This window comes from Saimiri boliviensis, chromosome 4 (assembly GCF_048565385.1).
Source record: "Saimiri boliviensis isolate mSaiBol1 chromosome 4, mSaiBol1.pri, whole genome shotgun sequence".
In the NCBI taxonomy this organism is placed as follows: domain Eukaryota; kingdom Metazoa; phylum Chordata; class Mammalia; order Primates; family Cebidae; genus Saimiri; species Saimiri boliviensis.
Window position 1 is genome coordinate 53,223,781 of NC_133452.1, and position 26,487 is coordinate 53,250,267.

General features: G+C 35.0%; 1 protein-coding gene across 2 annotated transcripts in view; it reads right to left on the reverse strand.

Moving 5' to 3' along the window:
* The window catches only part of NT5DC1 (5'-nucleotidase domain containing 1), a 152,320-nt gene that overhangs the window by 18,825 nt on the left and 107,008 nt on the right, over positions 1-26,487 (reverse strand). For both annotated transcript variants that reach the window (XM_074397582.1, XM_003938643.4), the window contains exons 7-8: positions 7,754-7,928; positions 5,822-5,919 (exon numbers count right to left, since the gene is read on the reverse strand). In XM_074397582.1, the coding sequence (XP_074253683.1) occupies positions 5,822-5,919; positions 7,754-7,928 (273 nt within the window). The remainder of the gene's footprint in view (positions 1-5,821; positions 5,920-7,753; positions 7,929-26,487) is intronic.

The following is a 26,487-nucleotide window of genomic DNA, read 5'->3' on the forward strand; positions in this document are numbered from 1 at the left end:
CAGTGGTAGAGAGCTGAAGAACAACAGGAGAAGAAAGGAGAGCCAAATACAGAATGCTAGGGAATATCCACATTTAAAGAGAGAGGTGATGGGAAACCAGTAGTGGAAACGGAGGTAAAGCAGTTAGAGGTAGCTGAAGAATCAGAATCAGCAGCAGAATAAACACGTAATATAAAATGTAATGGAGTAGGGATTTAAAAATATATGCAGTACAATCCTCTAATTAGTAATAATTCTGGCAATCTTTTTTGCATTCTAAAACAACTATTTTGGTTTAATTCTAAAAACTAAACTTTGTTTTATCTTCTATTGAAATATTTTAAATCAGAGGCCCAGAAAACAAAGGCTGGAAAGAATCTTAGACATCTAGTCCAATCCCTCCTGGATGTGATAAAAATGAGGTAAACTTTTCTAACTATCTGTACAAAAAGCATGAAATCCTATATATGCGGAGATTGCTAGGCATTTTACAGCCTTCAAGTCTTCATTACAGAGACTGGTAGCAGGACTTTGAGTACTGCTTCATCAGTCCAGATTTTTCATCTCTAAAACCATGGAAGAGAATGAAACACAGTAGACTGCTATTTAAATGAAATTTTTATAAGGTTTTCTGGATATTTCCCCAAATGCAAAGACAACAAAAGCAAAAATAGACAAACAAGATTATATCATACTAAAAAGCTATGCAACCACAAAGAAAACAGTCAACAAAGTGAAAACAACCAGTAGAACGGTAGAAAATATTTGCAAACCATCTGCTAAGGGGTTAATACCCAAAATATAAAAGGACTCAATAGTAAGGAAACAAATAATCCAAGTAAAAAATGAGCAAAGGACCTGAGTAGACATTTCTCAAAACGGTATACAAATGTCTAACATCTACATGGAAAAATGCTTAGCATCATTAATCATCAGGGAAATACAAATTAAAACTACAATGAGCTATCACCTCGCAACTATTAGAATGGCTAACATAAGACAAAAGGTAAGTGTTAAAGAGCATGTGGAGAAACGGGAATCCTTGTACATTCTTGGTGGACTGTAAATTAGTTTAGCTATTACAGAAAAAAGTGTGGAGCTTCCTCAAAATAATTAAAAATAGAACTACCATATGATCCAGCAACACCAATAGTGAGTAAGTATGCAAAAGATATGAAATTGGTATGTTGAGCTATCTGTACTCCCATGTTCATTACAGCAGTATTCACAATAGCAAAGATATGAAATCAACCTAAATGTCCATTAGCAGATTAAAGGATAGGATATGGTATATGTATATAATGGAATATTATTCAACCTTAAAAAGAAACAAATCCTGTCATTTGTGACAACACGGATGAACCTGGATGACAGAATGTTAAGTGAAATAAGCCAGGCACAGAAAGACAAATACCATACGATCTTATTTACATTTAGAATGTAAAAAAGCTGGCTGGGCGTGGTGGCTCAAGCCTGTAATCCCAGCGCTTTGGGAGGCTGAGGCGGGTGGATCACGAGGTCAAGAGATCGAGACCATCCTGGTCAACATGGTGAAACCCCGTCTCTACTAAAAATACAAAAAATTAGCTGGGCATGGTGGCACGTGCCTGTAATCCCAGCTACTCAGGAGGCTGAGGCAGGAGAATTGCCTGAACCCAGGAGGCGGAAGTTGCGGTGAGCCGAGATCGTGCCATTGCACTCCAGCCTGGGTAACAAGAGCGAAATTCTGTCTCAAAAAAAAAAAAAAAAAAAAAAAGAATGTAAAAAGCTAAACTCACAGAATCAGAAAGTAAAAGTAAAATGGTGGTTATCTGAGGCTAGGGGTAGTGGCATTGGGAGATTTTGGTCAAAGGACACAAAATTTCAGTTAGGAGGAATAAATCCATAAATCCAAGAAATATATATAACAAAGAGTTAAAAATAATATATTGTATATTTGAAAATTACGAAGAGAATAGATTTTAAGTGTTCTTACCACACACAAAAAAGTGATAAATGATGTGAGCTAATGCCTAATTAAATAGCATCATTTAGCCATTCTACAATGTTTACATATATCAAAATACCATGTTGTACACCATAAATATTTTACTTGTCAACTAAAAAATAAATGAAATACAAATTAGAGAAAGTGGAAATTAAAAAGACTATGTTTTTATACAACCCAAAATGTAAAACAATTTTTAATTGCTATATTTATTACCAGTGTATGCTATTTTTAAATTTTAGATTCCTAATATTTTCGGACTATAAATTCAGTCAAAAAGACTTGCAAGTCTTTTGATGAGTATAACATTTAAAAATGTAGTTTGGATAAATATCATTATTATGTCAGCCCTCAAATCCAGTTATACTGTACAACTAAGAGAAAATACTGCTGAGAAATCTTAAGATAGGTTATTATAAAGTAATCTTTTTTTAAACAGTCCACCCTTTTATCTCAGGATACTCTAAATTAAATTTAAAAAAAACTACATAAAAGGCTATAATCTGTCAGCATAGTTAATGCTTTTATAATTTCCAATATGTTAGAAAAAACTTGGTATATTTTTAATGTGTAGTTTTCCATTATCTGTGCCTTTGTGTAAAATTTTAATAAAAATCATATGGAATGGCATAAATACTACTATGGGTATACAAGGGTGTATAGATTTTTCTTGGAACAAATATGAAACCCCACAAAAATAAAAATGAAGACAAATATTTATTAGGTACTTACTCATATATTTAAATGTACGTTTATGAAGTGGAGAAAAACATTTAAACTTTTTCTGGTTTAATTACAAGAATATTATTAGAATCCTTGATAACAGATTATTTCTTAACATCAAGGATTTTATTACATAAGACTTTAAACCAATATATAAAAACAACATCAACTTCTTTCTTTCTACTAGACTAGGGTTTCTTAGCCTTGGCACTACTGAGATTTGGGACTAGATAATTCTTTGTTGTTGGGGGGTGATGTCCCATGTGTTGTAGGGTTCTTAGCAGCATACCTAGCCTCTACCTACCAGATGCCAAGAGTACCCCCCTCCCAAGCTGTGACAACCAAAATTGTCTCCAGACATTGCCAAATTTGCAGTAAGGGCAAAACTCCACTGTTGAAAACCATTGCACTAGATCATTCTCATGAACACATATGCATATTCCAATATCTTTGATCTTAAAAAAATTAAATATGCCCTTAATCCTACATTGTCTTCTAGCTAAAACCTCAATTATTTGACTGCCTTCACAGCTAAAATTCTAGAAAGAACTGTACATATACTCTGGTTCCATACCTCCAATGAAATACTTATGATACTGCAATTTAGTTTCTATACCACCAATCGATGGCAACTGTTCACTGAGGCACTAGTGATCTCCATCTTGACCACTCCAATGAAGACTTCCCTTTCCTCATTTCAGTTGACTTTTTCTATAGCATTTGGATTAGCTGGCTACCCTTTCCTTTCTCCTTTGACTTCTGAACACTGTATTCTACTGTTTTCCGTACTATAATCTATCTGCTGCCACACTGCACTCTTTCTTCGCTAGCCTTAATATTAGAGAATGTCAGGGCTTGGTCTAGGCCTTTTGACTACTTATATTCTCTCTATATTTGGTTTCATATAAGCCCCTGACTTCAAATACCTATCTATGAGCTGATTACTCCCAATATACACCTCGAGCCTAGACTTGTTCCCTTGAATCTAGGCACATTTATGCAATTTTCTAATTGATAGTGATGGTTACATAACTCATAGGCATCTCAAAATTAACATGTTAAAAAATGAGTTCTTAATAGATGTAACCCACTTCTCCATACAACTTTATCCTCTGTATTTTTCCCTAAGTCTGTAAATGGTACCACCGTGTACTTACTTGCTCATTTCAGGAAAAAGAAAGATCAACCACCTTGAAGTCATTTTTTATTACTCCTTTCTTTTCATCTGCAATTTCCTTAAGTATCACTGAGCCCTGTGTTTTCCAACTCCATAAAGTATCTAAAGCATATCTACCTCTCTCTGTCTCCAGTACTGTCACTCCAGACCAAACCACCACAATCTCTTACCCGGGACACTGCAGTTGCCAGGTCTTTCTCATTCCATCCTTACCCACACTCAAACCATTCCCTCCCCAGGAGCTAAAGCGGTCTCTTATATCACTCTTTTACCTCAAATAACAGAATAGTTTCAGGTTAGTTACGGAATAAAATTCAAAGCCCTTTCCACTGCTTATGAGGGTGCCTGCCTCCCCAACTTCACCCCTTCCCACTTCATGACCATGTGCCAGAATGGCAGGCCTCTTCTCTGGCACTGAAATGTGACAAAACTATTCTCCTACTGGGCCTTGGCATTCATTTGATCCACTGCCAGAAACACTCTTCCTCTATTCTTCTCATCACTTGTCCCTCAGGGCTCGCCTTGCAAGTGGCCTTTTTGGACAGAGCTTCCCTGGTCAGCCACTCTAAGGAGGCCTGCTCCATATACTGTACCTCATAAGATAGTTCTTACCTTCATGACACATACTAAAATCACATCCCTTGCACTTTCTGATGTGCTCACATGTTTACACATCTGTCTGGTGTACAGAAAATGCCTTGGTGCTTGACACTTGCTACAATGAACTTCACTTAGATTTCACTGTTCATAAACCCATCACTGAGTACTGAGCTACTATCAAATGCCTAGGACTGAATCAGGCTTTTGAATAGCAAAAAGAAACGGAAGTTCAAAGTAAATAATACTGTATTACCATATTAAATAAATTTATTAAATGTGTCTGATTCACCTGAATACTTTTTTGAGAAATTTTAAATTTTATTTCAAAGCAGGGTAGTATGTGACCATAGGAAAGTAAAGAGAAATGTATATTAAATATAAGTCCAATCTGGCCTAGGTTGTTTATATAATGCCAAGCATATGAATGAAAACTAAAACAAACTATAAATCATATATTACAGGGTTTGCTTATATATATTATGCATATAATGTGCATGCATGTTAATTTTATCATTCTCTTTAAAATACAGCTATGTCTCTATGTAGATCTATAAATTTTATTTGTTAATAATTTTACATACATTTATGTGCATTTACAACCATTAACTATATTTCAATTTCCGACCATCCTGGATTTATTTTAGATGCCCATCTTCTAAGAGAACTTCTGAATGGTTCTCAAATGTTAATATATCATTGAGCTTATTTGAAAATACTTAAATAGAAACAAAAGGCAAAACAGATACCAGAACTAAGCTCACTGTCTTTCTGCAAAACCTATAACTTCTCTATTACTGATCAGGCTCTGCTTTTTATTCATTTATGTATTTATTCAAGAAGCTTTCAAAAGCACCTACTATGAGGACCTCACTTTATTATCATTCTTTTTCATCTGCAAATCCCTTTTCATTCCACCTCTCTCCCTATCAGTGTCTTCTATATGAATGACAATTCTAAATACTCTTTCAGGATGGCCTTTCCTGTTCTCCAGAGAGTGGAATGTTTCATATGTTATGATCCTCATGTGTTCTGCAGGTGCTTTTGTTCTAGAAAATAACTCAACTGATTTATCACAATTAATCCATCTTTCAAATAATTATCAAGGCATTTATTTAGGCCCTAAAAACTAAGGTAAAGTTCATGTTCTTCCGTTTTAAAGTCAGGGAGAGACTGACATGCAAAGAAATAATTGTGATATAAAGTGGTAGCGTAAAATTTAATACAAACATAGGTTTATTATCTTCTTTCTTCCCTATGGGAGGAAGGAAGACATGGCATTGTATGTAACACACTGTTCTGCACAAGGTTGTTAGCCAGCAGTATACAGGGGAAGAAAGAAAGCAAACGTAACTTACCGAGTGTCCGGAAAGGTCTCTGATTTGGTAAGTGGGAGAAGAAACCAGGCTTCAATGCATTTGTAATCACAATGTCAAAAAGGTCTGCAAAATCATTCCTAAAAGCCACAAAAGTTTTAGAAATTTATTTTAAGAATTAGAAAAGGTCCATATAAAACACAACTTGATCTTTGCTTATCTATTTTACCTTTCTTTTGATTAACGTTTACATACTTTATATTTTTCTTATATATTTTAAGGTGAACACTCCACTGGAAATAGAAGGTGGTTGAGTACTAGTCTTCCTGACAACTCTTTGAAGTATAAACATAATAAGGGAAAAAAGAAAAAAAAAAAGGAAGAAAGCAGCACATTGACTCTAGGTACCAAGATGGTTTTGGTAGTGAACTTGATAGTTTCTAACAGCTGAAAATATTTGGAAGATCTACCTTCAAATTTGGGGGCCTGAAATTGGCTAGATTTGTTAGCTTGAGGAGTTAAACAATTTTTTGTGTTACATGGGTCCCACAGAAAGCAGCATTATGGCAAGTCATGGTCATCTTTCAGAGTACTTCAAATGTGAAGAAGACACTTTATTTGGCAATCAGTATAGTCTTATAATGTGGTAATTTTTATACAACAATAATTAATGATTTTAAATCTGTACTTAATATTATATTAAGGATTATTTTTGATGGCAAAAAAAAGGTAGCCTTTCTCCTGAAGAACTCACTATTACAATGGGGAAAACAATATTTACCCAACATTCCAGAATACTTTTACAAATCAAAAGAGCAATAAATAGAAATTAAGATGAAGAAAGACTTTGGTTATCTATGCTAAAGAAAAAGGAATTCAAATCCTGAGTATTTATTCTAAAGCATGGGCCTACTACTAGGATAGCAAATGTTTCTATGAGAGGCACCTTCCAAGACATCTAGGACTTTAGCCTTAATTTACCCAAAGGATGCATTATTATGTATCAGCCTATATATTATTCAGAAAGTAGCAATTCTACTCACAGATTGTAAGTATATCACAGAACAGACTAAAGCCATACATGCTTAGAAACATGGAAATCATGATGCTGAAAAAGTTGGAGAAGGTGGGTTTTAAGGCTTAAACTTGTTACATACTCATGGTAATTCAGTATTTGTTGGAATCTGAGGAAACATTAGGGGAGACCTAATAGCTCATTGCAGAATCTTACTTAGACTATAGACATTTCCTGGTATTGCCAGGAAAAAAAAAAAGAATAAGTATTTATACACTGAAGTCTATTAACTACTCCTGTCTAATTCTCTACCTGCGTTATGCTATTTAAATATCTCCTCATACCTATGAGGCATTACTGTACCATTTTTATGATGACAAAAGTGAGCCTTAAAGAGGTTATAAAACCTGCCCCAGGTAATGCAGTAAACTGCAGAACAGGGCTTGAACAGGCTTGAACTCAAGTCTGTCTCATTTTAAAGTCTATGCAATGATACTGCATTGATTTTCATGAATTCAATCCCATCCTGGCTGTGTTAAACAGTAAAGTACATGGCTCTGCACTGAAATGACTAAATAGTGGCTGTACTCTAGGTATCTGTGCAGGAGTATAATCTATAACTCAGTGTATAATCTATAATAAATCATCATCCAAAGATGAGAACCCAAATTCATGGAAAACTGAAAGATATACAGTTTATCACGTTCCAGAAAACCTAAAATCTGGACATTCGGTGAGCTATGAGCATACTTGTCCTCAGTGACATTGCTTTGCTAAAAGGTACTTGGGTGGGCTGCTGTCAGCAGATATTGAGTATCTGAGGAAAAAAAAACCCAACTTGTCACTCAGCATTATTTAAAATAATGATATGGTCATGATTGACACTTTTAAAAAAGCCTTGGTCTAATCTTCTGTCTGTATTTCATAAGACAGTGAAAACCAACTGACTCATCACTTACCCAAGGATATATTCACAGAGAAGTCTACAGTAATCACTGTGAGAACTGGTAATTAACAGAAGAATTTTCCCAGCATTTTTCAGCCGTCGAAGCCATTTTTTCACAGATTCAGGACAACTGTGTAAGTACCTGCCTGGATCTCTTTTTATTTCTGGGAAGTATATTCCACAGTTTTCTGAAAAATAAAAATATCAATGAGGTTTATCTTTTTAAACATTTTTTGACTAAGTGTATTCTCCAACAAGTTAATCTCTTTCAAACCTATAGGTAAAACTAAAAGGATAAGAACAAGGTTTGACCAAACCTAACAATGATGCCAATACTACTTGATTTTTAAGAATAGTTCTTTACTTGAAAACATAACACTGTTAGAAAGTGTTAGTTGATAATATTCGCTGGCTATTTGACAGGAACTGATAAAATGTTAAAACAGGTAACACAAGAAACACAATATGATCAGCATTCTCAAATGCTGTAAGAGAAAACCTTGCATTTGAAATATCAGCTGATTACTAATATTCTTTCAATTATTCAGCAAATACTTGCTGAATACAGATAAGAAACAAATAAATATTCTGACAATGCACCAGGAATATGTCTTTGGCATAAATAGCCAAGAAGGGAGATGAGTTCCTCCGAGTCACAGTTTGTTATTTCAGATGCAACCTATAACAGAGGAGGCATTCTATAGCCTCTGGGAAGTGCTAAGATATCAAATGAAAAAATTGGTGCAAAATAGGCCAGAACAGGCTAAAAGGCACTGTAGTTGTCAGGAAACATTGAATGACTCGCATCACTGTAGTTGGACTGCTAGCTTTGCCCCATTAGAGTGTCCAAGGTGCCCGGCTGAGCTCCAAGGCAGATGGTGGTAGTACCTCCAGATGTCCTGGCTAGATTTATCCACAGTGCTTGACCCAGGGCCTTTAAAGTTGTGGGTACTCAGCAGGCAATTGCAGATTTAGTTGAAATGCTACTAGATTCATAACATATTTTAGAAACACTGTTCTCAGAGCATGTGAGAACTAATAAGCTGATAAAAAGAATTCAAGTTTTTACTTTCTCTAATTGTTAGGAAAAGGACACATGCATAGACAAAAAAAAAAAAAAAAAGTAGGTTAAACAGCTTGTACTGAAAGATAAAAGCCTGCAATAGCTAGATAGGAGAGACATCTGTGACTCTGTCCAGTGTGATACACTTGAAATACTTGAAATGAACATTATATTTCAGAAACATCAGAATATCAGGAAGAAAGTGAAACCATAATGAACAAATAAAAACAAAAATGGTAGCAAAATAGTGGTCTGTCTCCCCACATCCACTCTCCCTCTTCTTTGCTGGGGAGTGCTTTGATACTGTTTCAGGTTTCATCTTCATCTGAGGGGGTCTGTGATGCTAAGAAGGACATAGGTCTCTATCAGTCTACACATACCACAGTAATTCCCTCCCCCATGCCATTGAATTGTTTAGGACGTGCTGGGGACCCAGGCATGGCAAATGGCACCTGAGGAGAACTTTGCTGCAGAACCCTGAAGGAATGTATACCACCGACAAAAAAAAACTATAAAAGGGGAAATATCCCCTCTTCTACTGCTGGACTTTACCATAATTATAAGTTCTATGTAGAACTGCAGTGGCTATCTTCAACACAGAGCACAAGTCTGATATACCAGAGACGGCAGCATGGACATACAAAAGGAAAGAAACCTGGGCCCCTGATGACATCACTATGTTTCAGCTTTTGTTTTTGTTTTTGAGACACGGTCTAATTCTGTTGCCCGGACTGGAGTGCAGTGTAGCATGATCATGATTTACTTCAGCCTTAATCTCCCGGGCTCAAGTGATCCTCCCACCTTGGGCCTCTGAAAGTGCTGATTATAGGCGTGAGCTACCGTGCCTGGCCACCACTAGATTTCCGATTAAGCTAATGAACTAATCCTAACCACCACTGGAAGTACCATTCAACCCCTGGACAACTTCTGGTTGTGAACTATAACTCAATTTAATAATAGCTTAAACATTAAGGATATTTATTATTTGCAACCTAAAGCAGGTTGATTCAGAAAATATATTGCATGAATATCATAACCAGACCAAAAATAATAAAAGAAAGAGTATGTTGCAATATGAGAATAATATTCAAAGACCAAAAACAAAAAGTTTTTGCTTCTTTAATATTTTGTTCTACAGGAACTTCTGTGTGTGAATCTCTAGGATCTCATTTTAACATACCAGAGGCTATAGCTATATAATAACCCTTTAAAAAATTAAAATACATTCTTTTTCAGGGAAGAGAAAGTACTAGTAAGAAAAGAACAGTTTAAGAAACAGATGATAATAATAAATCTAAATAGCCAAGAATAGAAAAGTTTGATTAGTGGATGACTGTTAATTTCAGAGGCTATGTCTCTCTAAGAACTTACTATACCTAAGGGAATCAGATGTGAGATTATTTCACTTACAAAAACAAAGCTTTTGTAGCAAGAAGAATTTTATGGACTACATAAAAAATTTATAGTATGAAACGCTGAAAGCACTTATAGACTTTTCAGAAAACTTGAGAAAAAGTTATTTTTCTTAGCTTAGTGCCATCTAGTGATTAAAATGTAAATTACTATTAAAAAGCTACTGTTAACATTTCCGAAGGAATAAAAATATAAGGCCTATGCATTTAAATACCATATTTTAAATTTCTTATCTAGATTAATTTCATTAGTATCTCCCAATTAGTAATGTCTGATTCAAAAGAGTGCAAATACAACAATTTAATTAGATAAAATTATTCTCTGAAGTTGTAACAGAGATGTCCCTGTTTTGTTCATAAGCCAGACTGAAATGAACAAACTAAAAAAGACAAGCCTTGTATAAGTACATACCCAATGGTAGATTATGAGTTGCTTTTACTACAAAAGATCACTGGCTGTCATGGAGAAAATATTTTTGTCCCCTTGTAACTGCAAATTATTAAAGGAATAGGAGACATAATTATATAAACAGAAATATCTTTTTATTGAAATAAGTAAAGGTATTAAATCAAAGGAAGAGTTATGTTAAACATACCACAATGAATTATAATTGTCTATTAAATTATATCCCCCAAGAAACTATGAGCTTTGAAAGGCAAGAAATACATCTTTCTGCTTGGCATGGAGCAAGTATTCAACGTGTGAATACGTAAATTAGTGCAGGAGCAGACACAGGAACATTTATGCCTCCTTACATTCAAGGCAAGAGTGTGTGATTAGTACCATACAGCCAAACTGGAGTGACAAAAATGGTATTGTTCATGTACGATTAAGGTAGCCTATGAAAAAAGTCATGTTTAATTATGATGCTAATTAATATTGATTGAACAAAATGAAATTTAGACTTAAGATGGAAAGGAATGGTATTGTTTGTTCTTAACTCACAAAGAAGTCTGTGTTTTCACTTAACCTCTAAAGGAATTCTATTTCACTGCCACTTTATGTAACTTATTTTCCCGGTTTTTCCACTACTCTTATATCCTTTGATGCTGGTATTTTCTAGGGGCAGACGGAATTTAAAGGAAATTCTTTTAAAAATCTGATTCAAAAGAATAAAAGTTTAGCTCTCCTAATGTTAAAAAATTGGTTAATACAGAGTCATAGAAATAATAGTAAAGTGCTGCAACTGTCTGATACGCATATTCAATGGCCTGAATATACCAAAAAGGATTTAGGGACCTCTCGTGGTAAAAAAATGTAGTACAACCTGAATATTAAAAATACTTTTTTCAGTTTCACAGACAATTGTGCCACATCACTATTTCTATCATCACTGAATAAGCTTTTTCTTGTTAACTGTATCACTACTGTTTGCATGAGTTTTGGACGGAATCTTCAAAGTTGCTGTCTGAGGGGAATAGAGATGCCTGGATGCTAACACCTCCACGGTCAGCTTCCAAATAAGGTCTGTTGTTGTTTCCATTGCAGAATATAATTTAGAAGTGATTTAAATATTTACAATCTTTACAAGTTATATATGAGCATGCTAGTGAACAGCTAAAGTGTTTAGCTATGAACTGTTTAAATGTACTTGCTATAGAGATGATATAATGAATTTTCTGAAAAAAACAAAAAACAACAACAAAAAAACTTTTTTCTTTGCTAAGAGACACTGAAATATTTGTTAAAGAATAAAAGAGATAAATTTATTTTGTTTATTTGTAGGTGGCACAAAATAAACAGATTTGCTGTTTATATAAAATAGATATATGGTTTATATCTAATATTTTATAACTAAATAAAGAAATCTAGAATATTTAGATTGTGTAAAGTGAAAATCTATATGCTAAATATAATGCTTGGAAAGTCTCTCAAATAAAAACTGGAAAAGGAAGTACGGAATATATGAGAAAAAGATAATTTATAAAATTTACATTTTAATATTATCTGATTTCCAGCTCTGTAATTTAACTTACATATCCCTGCCCTATTCCAAAAATTCTAATTTCATTGGTCTGGAGTAGGGCCACAACATTGGTATTTTTTTAAAGCTTCCAAGGTAATCCTAATGTGCTAGTAGGACTAAGAATTGTTGCCCTAAAATATACAAACTAGAATTCCTACTATTATTATCTGTGTATTCTGCCTGCTTCACTGGAAATCATAGGCTTAACTAACATACAGCCTTATACTGAATAGGTAATCAACAAATATTAACTGCTATCAGTTATCTTAAATGTCACTGTGGTTGATGATCTTTAAAATGTTTACTCTTACTCTGTACCAATTAAGGATGGTATTCTAGATTGTGAATACAGAATGACGGATTTCATAACTATGAACGAAGGATTCCTAGAAAAAAATGTGTAGTATAAAATTCTTTGAAAGAAAAATTATTCAAACAGTTTAAATTAGTATAGACAAGCCAAAGAAACTCCTTTATCTCTTCAAAGCCATCAAACTGCCAGACTCTGGGCTGAATACAGTCTATAAATATGATTTGGGGTCCATGGTATTTTAAAATTTTTGGATGTTAATGTCCTTGGACAATATTACATATGTATAGTTTACCCACAGTCCCACCATACCATATCAACTACACTTGGCCTAGTCAACTCCCCTGTTGGCATCAGTTTACAACCTAGGTTTTCTCCTGTGAAATCAGAATGAGTCATTCTAAAAGAACCTAGTTTTCTCTTTCTGACATGGTTACTAGACAGACAATGTAAATGTGGAGAGAGGTTTTTGAATGTCTGCCTGATCCTATCCAAAATATAACAAATACTTTAATAAGGACACTGACAGCTGGGAGGGTCAGCAGATGCATCTGATGACAGAACCACATATAATACCATCTAGTCGACAAGGTGACAGAGTGAGGTAAAATTTCTAGAAAGTCATATGCCATGGAAAATGTGCCACCAATCTGAGACTACCTGAGACGCTGTGAGGAATAGGTTAGATGAAGAATTTGTGTTGTAGGTAGTCCAACTGCCAGCCCCAGCTCAACGCTGAGCTAAAAGCTTCAACTGCAAGACCTATAGTGAGCCACCGTGGACATCTAGCCCAGTCATGCCTTCAGATGACTGCTGTCCCAGCTGACACCTAACTACAACCACAGGAGAGACCCCATATGAGAACATGAACCCAACTAAGCCCAGAATCACAAGTGACATAATAAATTAAAGTTTTAAGCTACTGAGTTGTATCTAGTGGTATCTTATGGAGCAATACATAATCTAACCAAGATGCTTTTGGAATGAAGTCACAATTTTAATTATTATCTCTATGCGATTCAAGATGAAATATTTACAAATCCTTTTAGAAACAGCTGAAATAAAAGTAAACAGGCTTTAAATGGTTTTTCTTCACTTCCAAAAATAACTCAAAGGTTTCTATTGCATATAAATTTGTAAAATATAAACACACAAAGAGCTTACGTCAGCATAAATGTTTTAAACAGTTTAAAGAAAACCAATATTAACAATTATTTCAAGCAAAATCTATAAACTTATTACTTCTCATCTAGTTCAAATATGAAATACTTAGAAACTGAAAATAATAATCAATTGCTGAAATACAGAGTGATTACAGCAGTAAAAAATGAATATGCTGGAATGTTTGTTCCCGTCTCCCTGCCACCCAATACATCTCAACTTAAAAACTTTGGATCTTTCTTAAAAAACTAGATTGGTCTTCAAAGAAAGATACATTTTAATGATCACATTTTATCACAAGGGTGCACTGTTTCCTTAATTAATTTAGTTCAAATATGCTCAGTGTCTTCAGAAATGTCTTTTCTTACTAATAAAGCCAAAAGTATGCAGAGCTATATTTCACTTAGAAGCAATCCATTTCAGAACACACATAAAGATTATAATCACGAAGGATTACTTGTTCAATGTCCAGATAGTATATTATATAAATAGGAAAGCCCTCTCTAGCCTCTCAGGTCTGTGCCACATCTATACCTCGCACAGACAGAACAGTTAAGTAGCTATTTTAATGAGGCATTACTCTGCTTTTCACTATACTTTTCGACCTATATATGTATCACATCAGTTGTATCACTATATTTTTCGACCTATATATGTATCACATCAGTTATATCACTATATTTTTCGACCTATATATGTATCACATCAGTTGTATCACTATACTTTTCGACCTATATATGTATCACATCAGTTCTATCTTCTATATGTTTTCATAAAATATCACCTGGTTAGTTACTCATGGTAACAAAGGAAAAAGGAAAAAAAAAAAAAAAAGAACATACTAAAGTTTCAAATCAGTGAGATTTTAACTCAGACAATTGTTTTGACAGAGTTATATTAACTTTTTAATACAAAATTTGAAACAGAATTGGTAAAATAGTATTAGAATGATAAAATAATTTCTTTGATATAACAAACATATATAGGATAGTATGTGTAATATTCTGCAACATTGCTTGAGGAGTAATAATGCCCTAAACCTGGGTTTTTATCCTAAAATCCATACATGGGCCTCAGTGGGTAAATGAAACCCCAATACTCTTTGGAGCATTTTGTTCATCAGTGTGTTATGTGTGTTGGGGAATGAGAGGAAGTGTAGGCTTTCTAGCTTTAATTAGATTCCCGAGGGTAGGGATAAGAAGAGCCACAGACTTAGATTCTCTTAGATTGGCATAGTACAACAAAGTAAGCATTCCAATATCCCTCCCTTTGTTATGGTGGAGAAAAGTCTTATAAACATGTCTTAAAAAAAGGAAATTCTTTATAATAGGTAGTGTAGAATTGGTACACAATTTGTCCAGGAATAAAATACTCCCTGGACTCTATATTTTTCCCATGTAAATATTCTAAGTCCAATATATTTATACTCATTTAGGATGGCTAACAAATGGCTGTTCTAGCTAAATTAATTTGTAATTAAGAATAACCAAATATACAATATAAAAACATACATAAAACATAATAAACTCTTAATATTGAAACTACACAGAAAAAAGAACTATTTAAGGGGATTTAATTATTGCTTTTTTTATATGATGATACACTTTTGCTACAGAAAATTGTATTGGGTTTTTTACTGCTGCACAACTAACCACCTTAAATATGGTGGCTTAAAATAACAGTGTATTATCATCTCTCCTGATTCTGAGGGTTGACTGAGCTCAGCAGACATTTCTCACTTGGAGTCATGCCCATCGATGTCACTGGGTATGGAATCAAATAAGGGTTTCTTCACTCACTGTCTGGCACGCGGGCTGGGCTGGCTGGAACGGTGAGAGCTGGTGAAACAAACATCTCTCCACTTGGCTAGCTTGAACTTCGTCACTGCATTTGGGTCTCAGGGTAGTTGGATTTCTTAAATGGCAGCGAGTTTCCCCCACAGCAAGTGTTTTAAGACAAGCAAAAGCTGCAAGGCTCCTTATGACCTAGTCTCAGGAGTTTTACAGTAGCACTTCCACTGAATTTACTGGTGATAGAGGCCTAGCTGATTTTCAAGGAGAAGAAAACAGAAAGGTGTGAATTCTGGGAGACATGATTCATTAGGGAGCTATCTTCGCACACTAGCTACCACACATACTACCATTTCTCTGTGATTCCTGACAGTATATTTTCTGTTCATATGTAACTGTGGGAATTTTAGGCATAGCATATATAGTTTTTTTACCTATGTTTTTGTTCAACATTGTATCTGAGGAATTTCCTATGGCATTAACATTTATTTTAAAACATTCCTATCATTTTAATTTAATACCACATTATAAAATAGGTTATTTATAATAATTATCCTTATAATAATAACTGACATACTCTGAGTACTTATTTTTGTCAATCACAGTTCCAAGGCCTTTATAACTATTAATGGATTTAATCCTCATAATGACCCTGTGAACAGGTCCTATATTATTCTCATTTTGCAACTGAGAAAACTGAGATACAGAGAGACTAAGGAACTTGCTCAAAGTCACATAGCTACCACGTGGTAGAATCAGGATTTGAATGCAGCCAGTCTGCTTTTAGAGCTTGTGCAATACTGCCTCTCCAGCTACAAGGCATTCGGGGACTCTATAGTAACTATGGGGTCATTACAAATCCTTACTCTTTCTTTTTTTTTTTCCCACATAGTTCATTATTATGTAGTATTAGAGTTCAGGGATTTTAGGGTTGATTAGAATTTTAATAAGTGAGAGTTTAGAATTTGGATAAAGTCAGACAAATCAAATTAGCTTCTTTTTGAACTTTAGACATAAATTTATTTAAAATCTTGCAATGTGGAAAGCCTTTTAAGCATGGCACTGAACTCAAAAGCCATAAAAGAAAATTGAAACATCAAATTAGGTTTCCACAGAGGAAAAAAGTATCCATCAATATGCATTCTAATTATACCTAGAACTAAAAGGAGCCTCAGAAATCATATCCTTCAACCCTGTCATGTTAAAGATGATTAGGTAGCCACATATTTTGCTCAAAATTACGGTTAGTAACAAACTTGGGTATGGAATAGAGTCCTCAAGAATCCTGGTTCACTATACCTCATCATTTATGTGTCTACATCTACATATTTGAGATCTAACTTATTTGGTGACCATTACCTATTAAAGAAAAATAACTTGCATTCAGAAGCAGAAATTAAATGCTTTAAATGGTATGCCCGTTTAGGTCTGTAATTATTGGATAATAATTATGAAATTCAATTGTGCTTTTCCTCGAGGTTTCTATAGAAGTCCTTTGTAGCCATTAAACTGATATTGTCTCTGCTATTATCCGGGAACTCTGACTTTCCACTGAGATGGAGAAAAAACCAACCAAATAAATGCCTCAGATTAAGGAATAAATAATATCTCCCTTCCTGGAATACACTGCCCTCCCTCTGCCGCCTGGTGAACCTTGGAGGCTCGTCACAAAGTTACCTTCTATGAGGAGCCTGCCCCAATGCCTGCTCTGCACATCAATGATGGCATTCATCGTGTTACACTGCAATAAACACTTATAATAAGCATATTTATATACTTTCTTCTGAGACTCTGAGATCTTTTAGGAAAAGAACCATCTTAACATTCACGTTTACACTCCTAATATTAGGCAAATACCAGATGATTCCTAACTACAGAAGTAAGTATGTGTGGAAAAAAGCTACTCAGGCAAGACTTACCAGGTGACCATAAAAACCAGAGGTTGGCAAACCACAGCCCGCAAGCTAAGAAAGGTGCTTACATCTTAAAATGCGAATACAAGTATCAACAAAATAGCCTTGATTTTTGTCTCTTCATGCCCAAAGCCTATAATATTTACTATCTGGCCCTTTAAGAAAAGGTGTGCATATTAAATATGTAGTATTTCATAATTATAGGACAGCAACTTAATAAAAATATAATTAGTTATATATAACTCACTATTAGAAAGTATCAAAATAATCATAAAATCATTAAGAGACTTTGTTTAAAGGCTATGCAGTCTCTGAGCAGAGTGAATATTACAAAATCATTTGAGATCGAACTAATGAAAGATAACATAAATATATTTATGTATCTTTTAATCACAGTGGATCCCCAGCCATGATGTAACTGCCCTTCAATTATTCTCTGGCCTGGTTCTCTATTAGTATATTCTATGAGCTAGATAATGGGTCTCTTTACTCTGACATCTCCTTAAAACAAATCTATATGTGTCTTTGCTATTGCTTTTATGATTTTAGCACACTTTATTTTTAGTCTCTGAATAAGATGTTTTCAGGCTTATTTGGTCTGCTTGTTGAAAGAGCAAGAGCAGGCAGGGGCCACAGAAAGACACTGCAAGCCTAGGGCTGAAAGCTACCACTGGTAATATTTTCCCTCATGAATGTCAAAGGAAGATGAAAGATCCAAAAAACGCACATGATGACATGATGATATCATCAGAAAGAACTAAAGAGCTTGTAGCTTGAGATGAATAAAGGCACTATTTCCTAAATATAGTCTTACAAATTAACTGTGCAAGAAACAGCAATGTTTTCCTTGGTACAGCAAAATAAAGATGCCTCCAGGTAAAACCCGGGACAGGTTTTAGGGGCTAGCTTCAAAGAGATACACTGTAGGTTTCATTTCAAACAGTTTTAAAATATATTTTTGAAGCACAAAACCATTTTGGGAGGATTTTGTTTTCAACAGAAGTCAGCCCACTGAGATTATCCTTACTTGAAATCTTCCACCTCCTTCAGAAGAGAGAAGCTGGAAAAAATTAGAACTAAAATGGGATGCCTCCGGGCAAAGCATTCTCAGAGATGTGGCAATGCTTACTCCTTTTAAAAAAGTTATACTTGACTTCTCTAGCTTTGAGGCACAAAGAGATCAGAAAAAATAACAGGAACAAAGAAATAATAAACTAGACATTAGGAGTCATTAACTATAACTGTGTTAAGGAAATCTGCCCTCACTGAGGACTAAAGTGCTCAATTATTTAACAAACAAACGACTTGGAATAGACCTTTCACTGTTTCTTCTAACCTGGTTTTTCTTCTGTAGTACCTAGCCTAACAGAACACCAAGACAGCATATCAGTATGTATACACTATGCTATATTCAACTCCCAAATCAACGTAAATAACGAAAATAATCTGTGATGAGAACCCAGTCCTCATTCCACAATGATCAGTAATGAGGCACAGAGTAAAGAAAGCCTGGGGACAGGTCTTCATAGTCTCTGTAAGGAGTGGGCAAAGACTCAGGTAGAAACACAGTAGGAACCTGGGCACCAGGGGTTCGCAGTTGATAAATGGCTGGGTATGGCTGGGTTCCCGGAATTTTGTACTCTAAGCAGGGCTTTTAACCATCTCAATCCCTCTTTTTTCTTCTCTGATCTTATTTTTGCCCCTTTCACACTGCCTCCTTCCAATCTAACTAATGTAACAAGTTTATGTATTTTGGGTATTTTTTAGAAATAAAAAACATATAATAATAATAAAATAACAATCATACACACTTTTCAAACATAAAGATGAAAGACTTTTTAAACCAAAAATTAAGTAACTTTTTACCAGGTTAACATGAAAAATATCTAAAAAATAGGTTATAAACTTAGTCTTTACCTATATAATATTATATATGTATCTATCATCTATCTAATTAAATATTTTAAGGGATTTTTTTTGCTTTCTCTCTTTAGAATACATTAAGTCTACAATAAAAAATAAAACTTTTACTTCCATAGCTGTAGACTCTATTGTTGTTCGAAGAAGTGTAGGTACAGAAATACCTTTTCCCATGATTTCTTAAGACACATGATCCATTTATTGAGTGCGCACCTTCAATCTTTCAGAATAAAGTGTAAGAAATCTGCTATAGGTAGGGAATAGGTGTTGTTATTAATGCAGAGACCCTATCAGTTCCCAGAGGATCTGAATAAAACAATATTGTAATAAAAAAACTATTGTCCAATAAAAATTATATTCTTTCTTTGACCTAGGAAAAAGTTTGTTAAGAAAGCATATAACGTAAGTGACCAGACTATTTCTTTTTAAAAGGAAAGATGTCAATATAAACCCAGAGAAGTCTAAACTCTAGAATTACTCAATAAAGAAACATTCAAAATCCAATTTAAATGAGACAAATATTTTGCACACAATCATTTGGCAAATGTTAGCAATAAACACTAAATGCCCTATGTGTATTCAGTGAAGAAAAATGTGAGTAAAGAGGAAACTGCACTAGACCTCGACCAATTAACAGTTTATGTAAAAACTATGGCAAAGAAAATGTTTTGCCCTCCAGATAAAAAATCCATTTAAAACATCAAAAGGAACTTAATCTAAATGTCTTATGCCAGCAAATTAAATCATTATGGAGCAGGGTAGGAGTGATGGCAGAAAGAAATTCATAATTTGCAGATGACTTCATTAAGAAACAGCTGTTGCTGTTGATATAAGGAGAGTTGCTATTCCATTTCTACTGAAAAGCTTCAGAGGACAAAGTTCTATACTAGAGTAGACACACAGATATAAGCATATTACAGGATATGGTCTCCAGTGTTCCTGGGTGGTATGGACCCAAATCAGACCATCTTGATTCAAGTCTTAGTTATGCAGTTTCCTTGAGTAACTGCTTTAGTCATTCAGAGACTGTTGGCTTATCTGGAAAATGATCATAGTCGTAACACTCACCCCATTAGGTAATTGCGTGAATTATATGCAATGCTATATGTGAAACATATAGCACAATGCTTTATACACAGTAAACATTTGTGTTAGAGCTATTTTTACTTTACCAAGTTCCTCTGGATTAAGTATAGGTAGTTGAATAACATGAGATGCTATGGGCCACACTGCATCATGGAATTGCCCTGCATGGGCCCAAAATGAAAGATTTCCCTTATCAAACTGCTACTTACCTTCAAAATATATTTGGAAAAATATGCTATGGAAAAACCCGAAAAGTCATACCAAGCAGAAGGTAGGATAGTTCTTTTTTTTGTGACTTCCTAGACCTGGGCTAGATGGCCCAATGTTCTATCAGATCATTCTCACACAGGAATGAGCAGAGAAACCTGGGGTGGCTATTAGAACCTTAGGGACCCCAAAACCGAATCTCCTCATTGTGCAGATACGAAAATGAGGCCTAGAGACGCTGACTTGCCTATCATCATGACATAATAGTAAGGAAAATAGCAGGATGGAATGAAAATCTTAGTCTCTTTTGATTTTTTAAATTCCACATTCTTTACTGTCTGCATCTACTGAATCTTATTGTTTTATCCCCTTTATTAAGATATTTCACAGTTTTTTTGTAAAAACATAAATACAATTAGTGAAAAAAAAATTTTTAAGTACCCTTTTAATACAAAATCAGAATAAAGACAGAAACTACCCAACAGCTGGTTTATTCCTAAAGAAATACGTAAAATATCTCAACAGCCTTTTCTCCCCCAGTTTATTCCATACATTTAAGGAATTTCCTTTGGAAAGTTTAGGTCTAGCAAGATCAGATGCTCTGTATATCTGTGTAGAGACTGTGGCGCTCCTGACTCAGAAAGTTTCAACCTACCAGATAACAAGAAAATTATCTAAGGTAAAATGTTATTTTAAAATTATCTTGTAATTGCTCAAGTAATATATGTGAACACTTCCAAATTTCCAAATACATGTTCCAAATTTTGAAACATAAAAAAAAAAGTCTGAGCTTTTCTCTAAATTGTAGTCTGAATTTCTGGTCCCTAAACTCTAAAGGGTATGTATCATTGTTATAAATTTGGTGTCACACCAAGCTTGTCCAACCCGCCTTATTTTGTTTTTGTTGTTCTATTTTGTTTTGGGCTTTTAGCAGCCCAAAGACATGGTTTTTAGTTTCCGTCTGTAATGATGAGCAGAAAAGAGAGATGAGGAAGGGTCTTTACTGGCCTAACCAGAAACAGAAACTAATAATCTATGACTGTATTCTTTCCTTGGACACATTTGTACTGTATACTTTTCAGATAAGTTTCTGGGGACTTGCATACACACATATGTAGTTCACATTTGGTGTGTATCTTTCCAATAAGGTGTTACGGACTTATACACATGTATATTTATTTTTCCAGTACAAATTTTGTGCAATTTGTTTGTTCACCCAACAGAATGACCTCAAAATTTGGCCATGTAATTAAATCTAGCCATGTAATTATAACAAATAATTACTGAGCACCTACTACACACTATTCATTGTTCTAGTTGTTGAAAACATGGGCAAAGTTCTTTCTCTCATAGAGCTTACATTCTAGAAACCTTACATTCTTTTTAATCACAATAGTGCAATCCAGCATATGAATACACCGGTCCTTTGGTGATATTTTTTCATTATTATAAATTCTAGAGTAAATAACATTGTATGAGAGTCCATGTACACATGTGAGTACTTCTTTAGGGCTTATAAACATGAAACAGCTGGCTCATTGCATATCTATATTTCTAATCCTAACATTTATACTGAGTTTGCTTTCAGAATTGTTGGGGACAATAATTTTTAACATTGTTAGCAGCATATATGCATGTACTCTCATCAGGTCATATTGTCAGATTCTTAATTTTTGTTAATACACTAAATTAAACTGGACATCTCATTATTGCTTTACCTTGCATTTCCCTGATTACTAATTAGGTAGGGCATCTTTTTGAATCTTTCATAGTCACTATGTTTCATTTTTTAAATATTTCCACATTCAAGGCTGAGAATGAAGTAATTACGAAAAAGCAATTTGTTGGATTCATCTGGGTGAGTTGAGGGCTATTATGAAGAATTACTTTAAAACTTCAACAAACACACTCTGAGAGCACTTGGTAAACTGGGTAGTATTAACTCCTGAACTATTTCTTACCCCATCAAAAGCCTTCAGGCTCACAGCAGTACATTGCCCTTTCCCCTACCCAACTGTTTCACTGCAGGAGCAAATTCCAAATTACACTGCCCAAAGTGAGCTGGGTCAGAGGCCACTGCCTTCAAGGGTTTTTTTCAGTGGGTCTATGGAGAGCTGGGAGTAGATATATTTAATGATCACTGTGTGTATGTCGGGCATCTGTGTAGGGCTAAGGGCCCCATGGGGTTGTGGGGTGTCCCTTATGCTGTGCTGAGGTGTAGGATTCAAGACATAAAGAGACAGGACACAGAAGTACAAAGAAAGTGCAGCTGGGCTCAGGGGGCCATACCACCTATAAGTGGAGATAAGCGAGGCCCGGAGTGTCCAGAAGCATCTGTATTTATTGGGTATAGGTAAGGGGACAGGGTAGTGAGTGAAGCCATCTTTAAGGATAGTGATAGGGTTATGAGCAATAAGACAAGGGGTCCACCCCCATTAGGTCACCTAGGCTAGGAGGTGGACAATGTGCAGCAAGGGGTCCATCCCCTTAGGTCACTGAGGCAAGGATGTGGGTAGTGTGCAGTAAGGGGTCTACCCCCATTAGGTCACCAAGGCATAGAGGTGGGCCGTGAGCAGTGAAAAGGGTGCAGTGTGCAATATCTCTTATCTATGGGCATGGTACTTCTAAGAAGATTTATAGGAGGATGCTTTTGAGCCAGCACAATAACAAGAGCTGATAAAGTTCACAGTCACCAAGGTGTGACTATCTAGAGGGGTTTTGAGCCCTCGGATGCTCGAGGGATTGCTGGTCTGAGGACAGCCTTCCACAAGAACTGGATGCAAGGTCCTACAGCTTATCAGGAGGAGCGGCTCTTGCCCCAAGCCTGCCATACAGTGGGTATCTTTATGATACTGGACGCTGCCGCCTGGGTCATGGATTCTTGTCCTGGTATAATTGTTTTTCCCTTAAATCATGCTCTGCACTATGTCTGCTCTAGACATTCCTCCGACTATAAGTTGCCTATTACTTAATTCATGCTCTGTACCATGTCTGCTCTAGGCATCCCTCCAATTATGAACTAAGATATAGTTACATATATATATATATATATATATATATTTATATATATATGTGTGTGTGTGTGTGTGTATATACACACATATATATATTTCCATATATAGAGTGCCTAAAGAATATTCCATATATATTCCATATATGAGTGCCTAAAGAATATCTTACTACATCATATATGGAAATAACTGAGTAGTAAGATATTCTTTAGGCACTCATTCTATGAACGAATTATTATATATGAAGGATTATATAAAAGGAAATAACTGAGTAGTAACACTGTAAACTGAAATAGTCTTCAAGCTCTAATTCTATAAACTAATATATGATTATATAAAAAGGATTATATATAAAAGAAAATAACTGAGTAGTAACATTAAAAACTGAGACATTCTTCAGGCACTAATTGTGCTGAGATTCTGCTTAGCTCTCTTTCCTCGGTGCCTATATGGGAGGTTACCCACAATCGGTGGCATAAAACTACCTGTGTTCTCTAAAAGGTAAATTATGATAATCATTATAGATATCAAGTGGCAAAAAAAAGTGTGACAATATTAAGTACTGGTGAGGATATAGAGAATATAAAGTAGCTGAAACTCACACTGTGCCAGTACTCTGAAAAAATTATCTGGCAGTTCCTTTTAAAATTAAACTCACAAACACACTCTACAATGTAGCAATTCTAATTCTACATGTAGATCTAACAGTAACACGTAAAAAGGCATGAAAATCACATATAAGTGATGTTCATGAGGCATTATTTGTAACAGTATCCAATTAAATTAACCCACCTCTACCAAGGGTAGGATGAATAGATAAAATATGGTGTAGCTTTATTAATATAATGGCATACCATGCAGCAATGAAAACTAATGAATTACTGGACATCCAGTAACAAGGAGACATTATAGGAGCATAATGTTGAGAAAGAGACACTAGACACAGGAAAACACATACTGCATAACTACATATATAAAATTAAAAATGAGACAAATTTAATCTGTGGTGTTAGGTATCTCTCCAGGGAACGGATATTGGCTAGAAGGGAGAGCGAAAAGAGCTTCTGGGGGACTGCAGGGCTCTATTAGCTAAAAGTAGATTCACATTTAATAACAATGTACTGCAAAGTAATAATAAAGAACTGTTTCTTTTCATGACAATGAAATGAATCCAAGAAACAAGTGCTAAATCAGAAATGAAAGACTCGCATTAAAAGAGAATCTAATACTGTAAAACTGTTTAGCATAGAAAAGCAACTACTTGGTAATTTGGTTTGTTCAAATTTGCATTAAGTGACATTTTAGATTAACTTCACTATTTCCTGTCTCCTACCATAAAAAGTGTTTTTCTAATATCATAATATGTAGGGAAAAATTCGTGTATTAAATTTAAAAAGCACTTGTATTAAGAAGTGTAAAATTATGTTTGGAGAAGAAAAAGTTTCTTATGAGACAGCCCCTCCCTCCCTTTTTGTATTATTACATTACTCCTAGTAATGTTTGTTGCCTTTGTACTTTCCTTATGAAATAATTAGGTTGAGATTCTGTAGTCAAGAAAATGTGAGGTAATTAAGAACTGTCGCTTTTTCTGACTCCTTCCATAGAGCTTCTGAGTTTACTTGCTCAAGTTAACAACAATAATAACAGCTGTCATCCTCTTAATATTTTAATGTTTAACTGCAATGTATGTATGAAATTATACATTACAGTTCCCCCTTTCTTAACCTAGAATCTCAGAATGCCATTCTTAACCTAACAATCATGATGTGACTAGATTTTCATCTGACTCTATAAATATCACTCAATCTGGACTTAAAGTGCCACTGAACTCTGCAGACATCAAATTAACACATTTGTATCTGTAAAAAACAATCCCTTGTTTTTAGAATTAAAGAAACAAACCTATTGCCAATAATAATTTTTTAAGGTTCAGACTCTTAAAGGTACAATCAAGGACATACGGGATCACTGTTTCCTCATTTCCCCTAAAAAAGAGTATGGTTAACAAAACTCAGTGAATTATCTTTTTCAGTGTTAAGATATTGCAGCTTTAGATTTAAGTAGGTCAAAATTGAGAATGAACTTTGTTCTGCTAGTGATCTGTATATTCCAAACATCCCAAGCGTAAGAAAAAAAGATACTACACAACTGTTTTCTCAAAAAGGACAGCCAAGTGTGCGCAAGCAAGGCCAAGAGCTAAGGTAGCCGGGGAGCCTGAATCACATGGAGGATTCCTACACTGTCTAGACTGGTGCTCTAGCAGGTCATTGGCCACTGGTGGCTACTTAAATTAAGTACAATTTAAAAGTTCCCGCAATACCCTGCCACATTCCAAGTGCTGAATGTGGTTAGTGGCTACCACACAGGACAGCATGGATATAGACAATTTCATCACTGCAGGAAGTTCCATTGGTCAGCACTCCTCTAGGTGTAAATTAACTTGAGTCCATGGTGCCTAAAATGATCAGCAGTAGCTGTATAAAATCTACAAGTGTGGCATTTGGATCCAAACAATAAGCAAACATGATTTGGTCCAGAAATAGAGCATTTATAAAAGTAGAGGTAATAATTATAATCATGAAACCATGCCAAGGCTTCAGTGCAGGCTAGTAGGAAAAATACTCTGCCCAGAAACAAGTGGCTTAGGCTGTACACCTGTGTTTCTTTCAGCTGCATGTCCTTGCCCATGACCTCACCTGTCAGAAGTGGCCATATATTACCTTCCTGACTTCATGGGTGAGATGGGATGTCAAACAAGCCTCAACAATGGTAAGCACATGTTGTTTGTACTATTATCTTTATATTAACCAACACTTTTACTATCATCAGTAAACCTGACTCTGGCAAATACCTCACTGAAGTTCTCAGAGCTGAAGAGCAGTGATGTGGTCCCATAAATCACTGGTC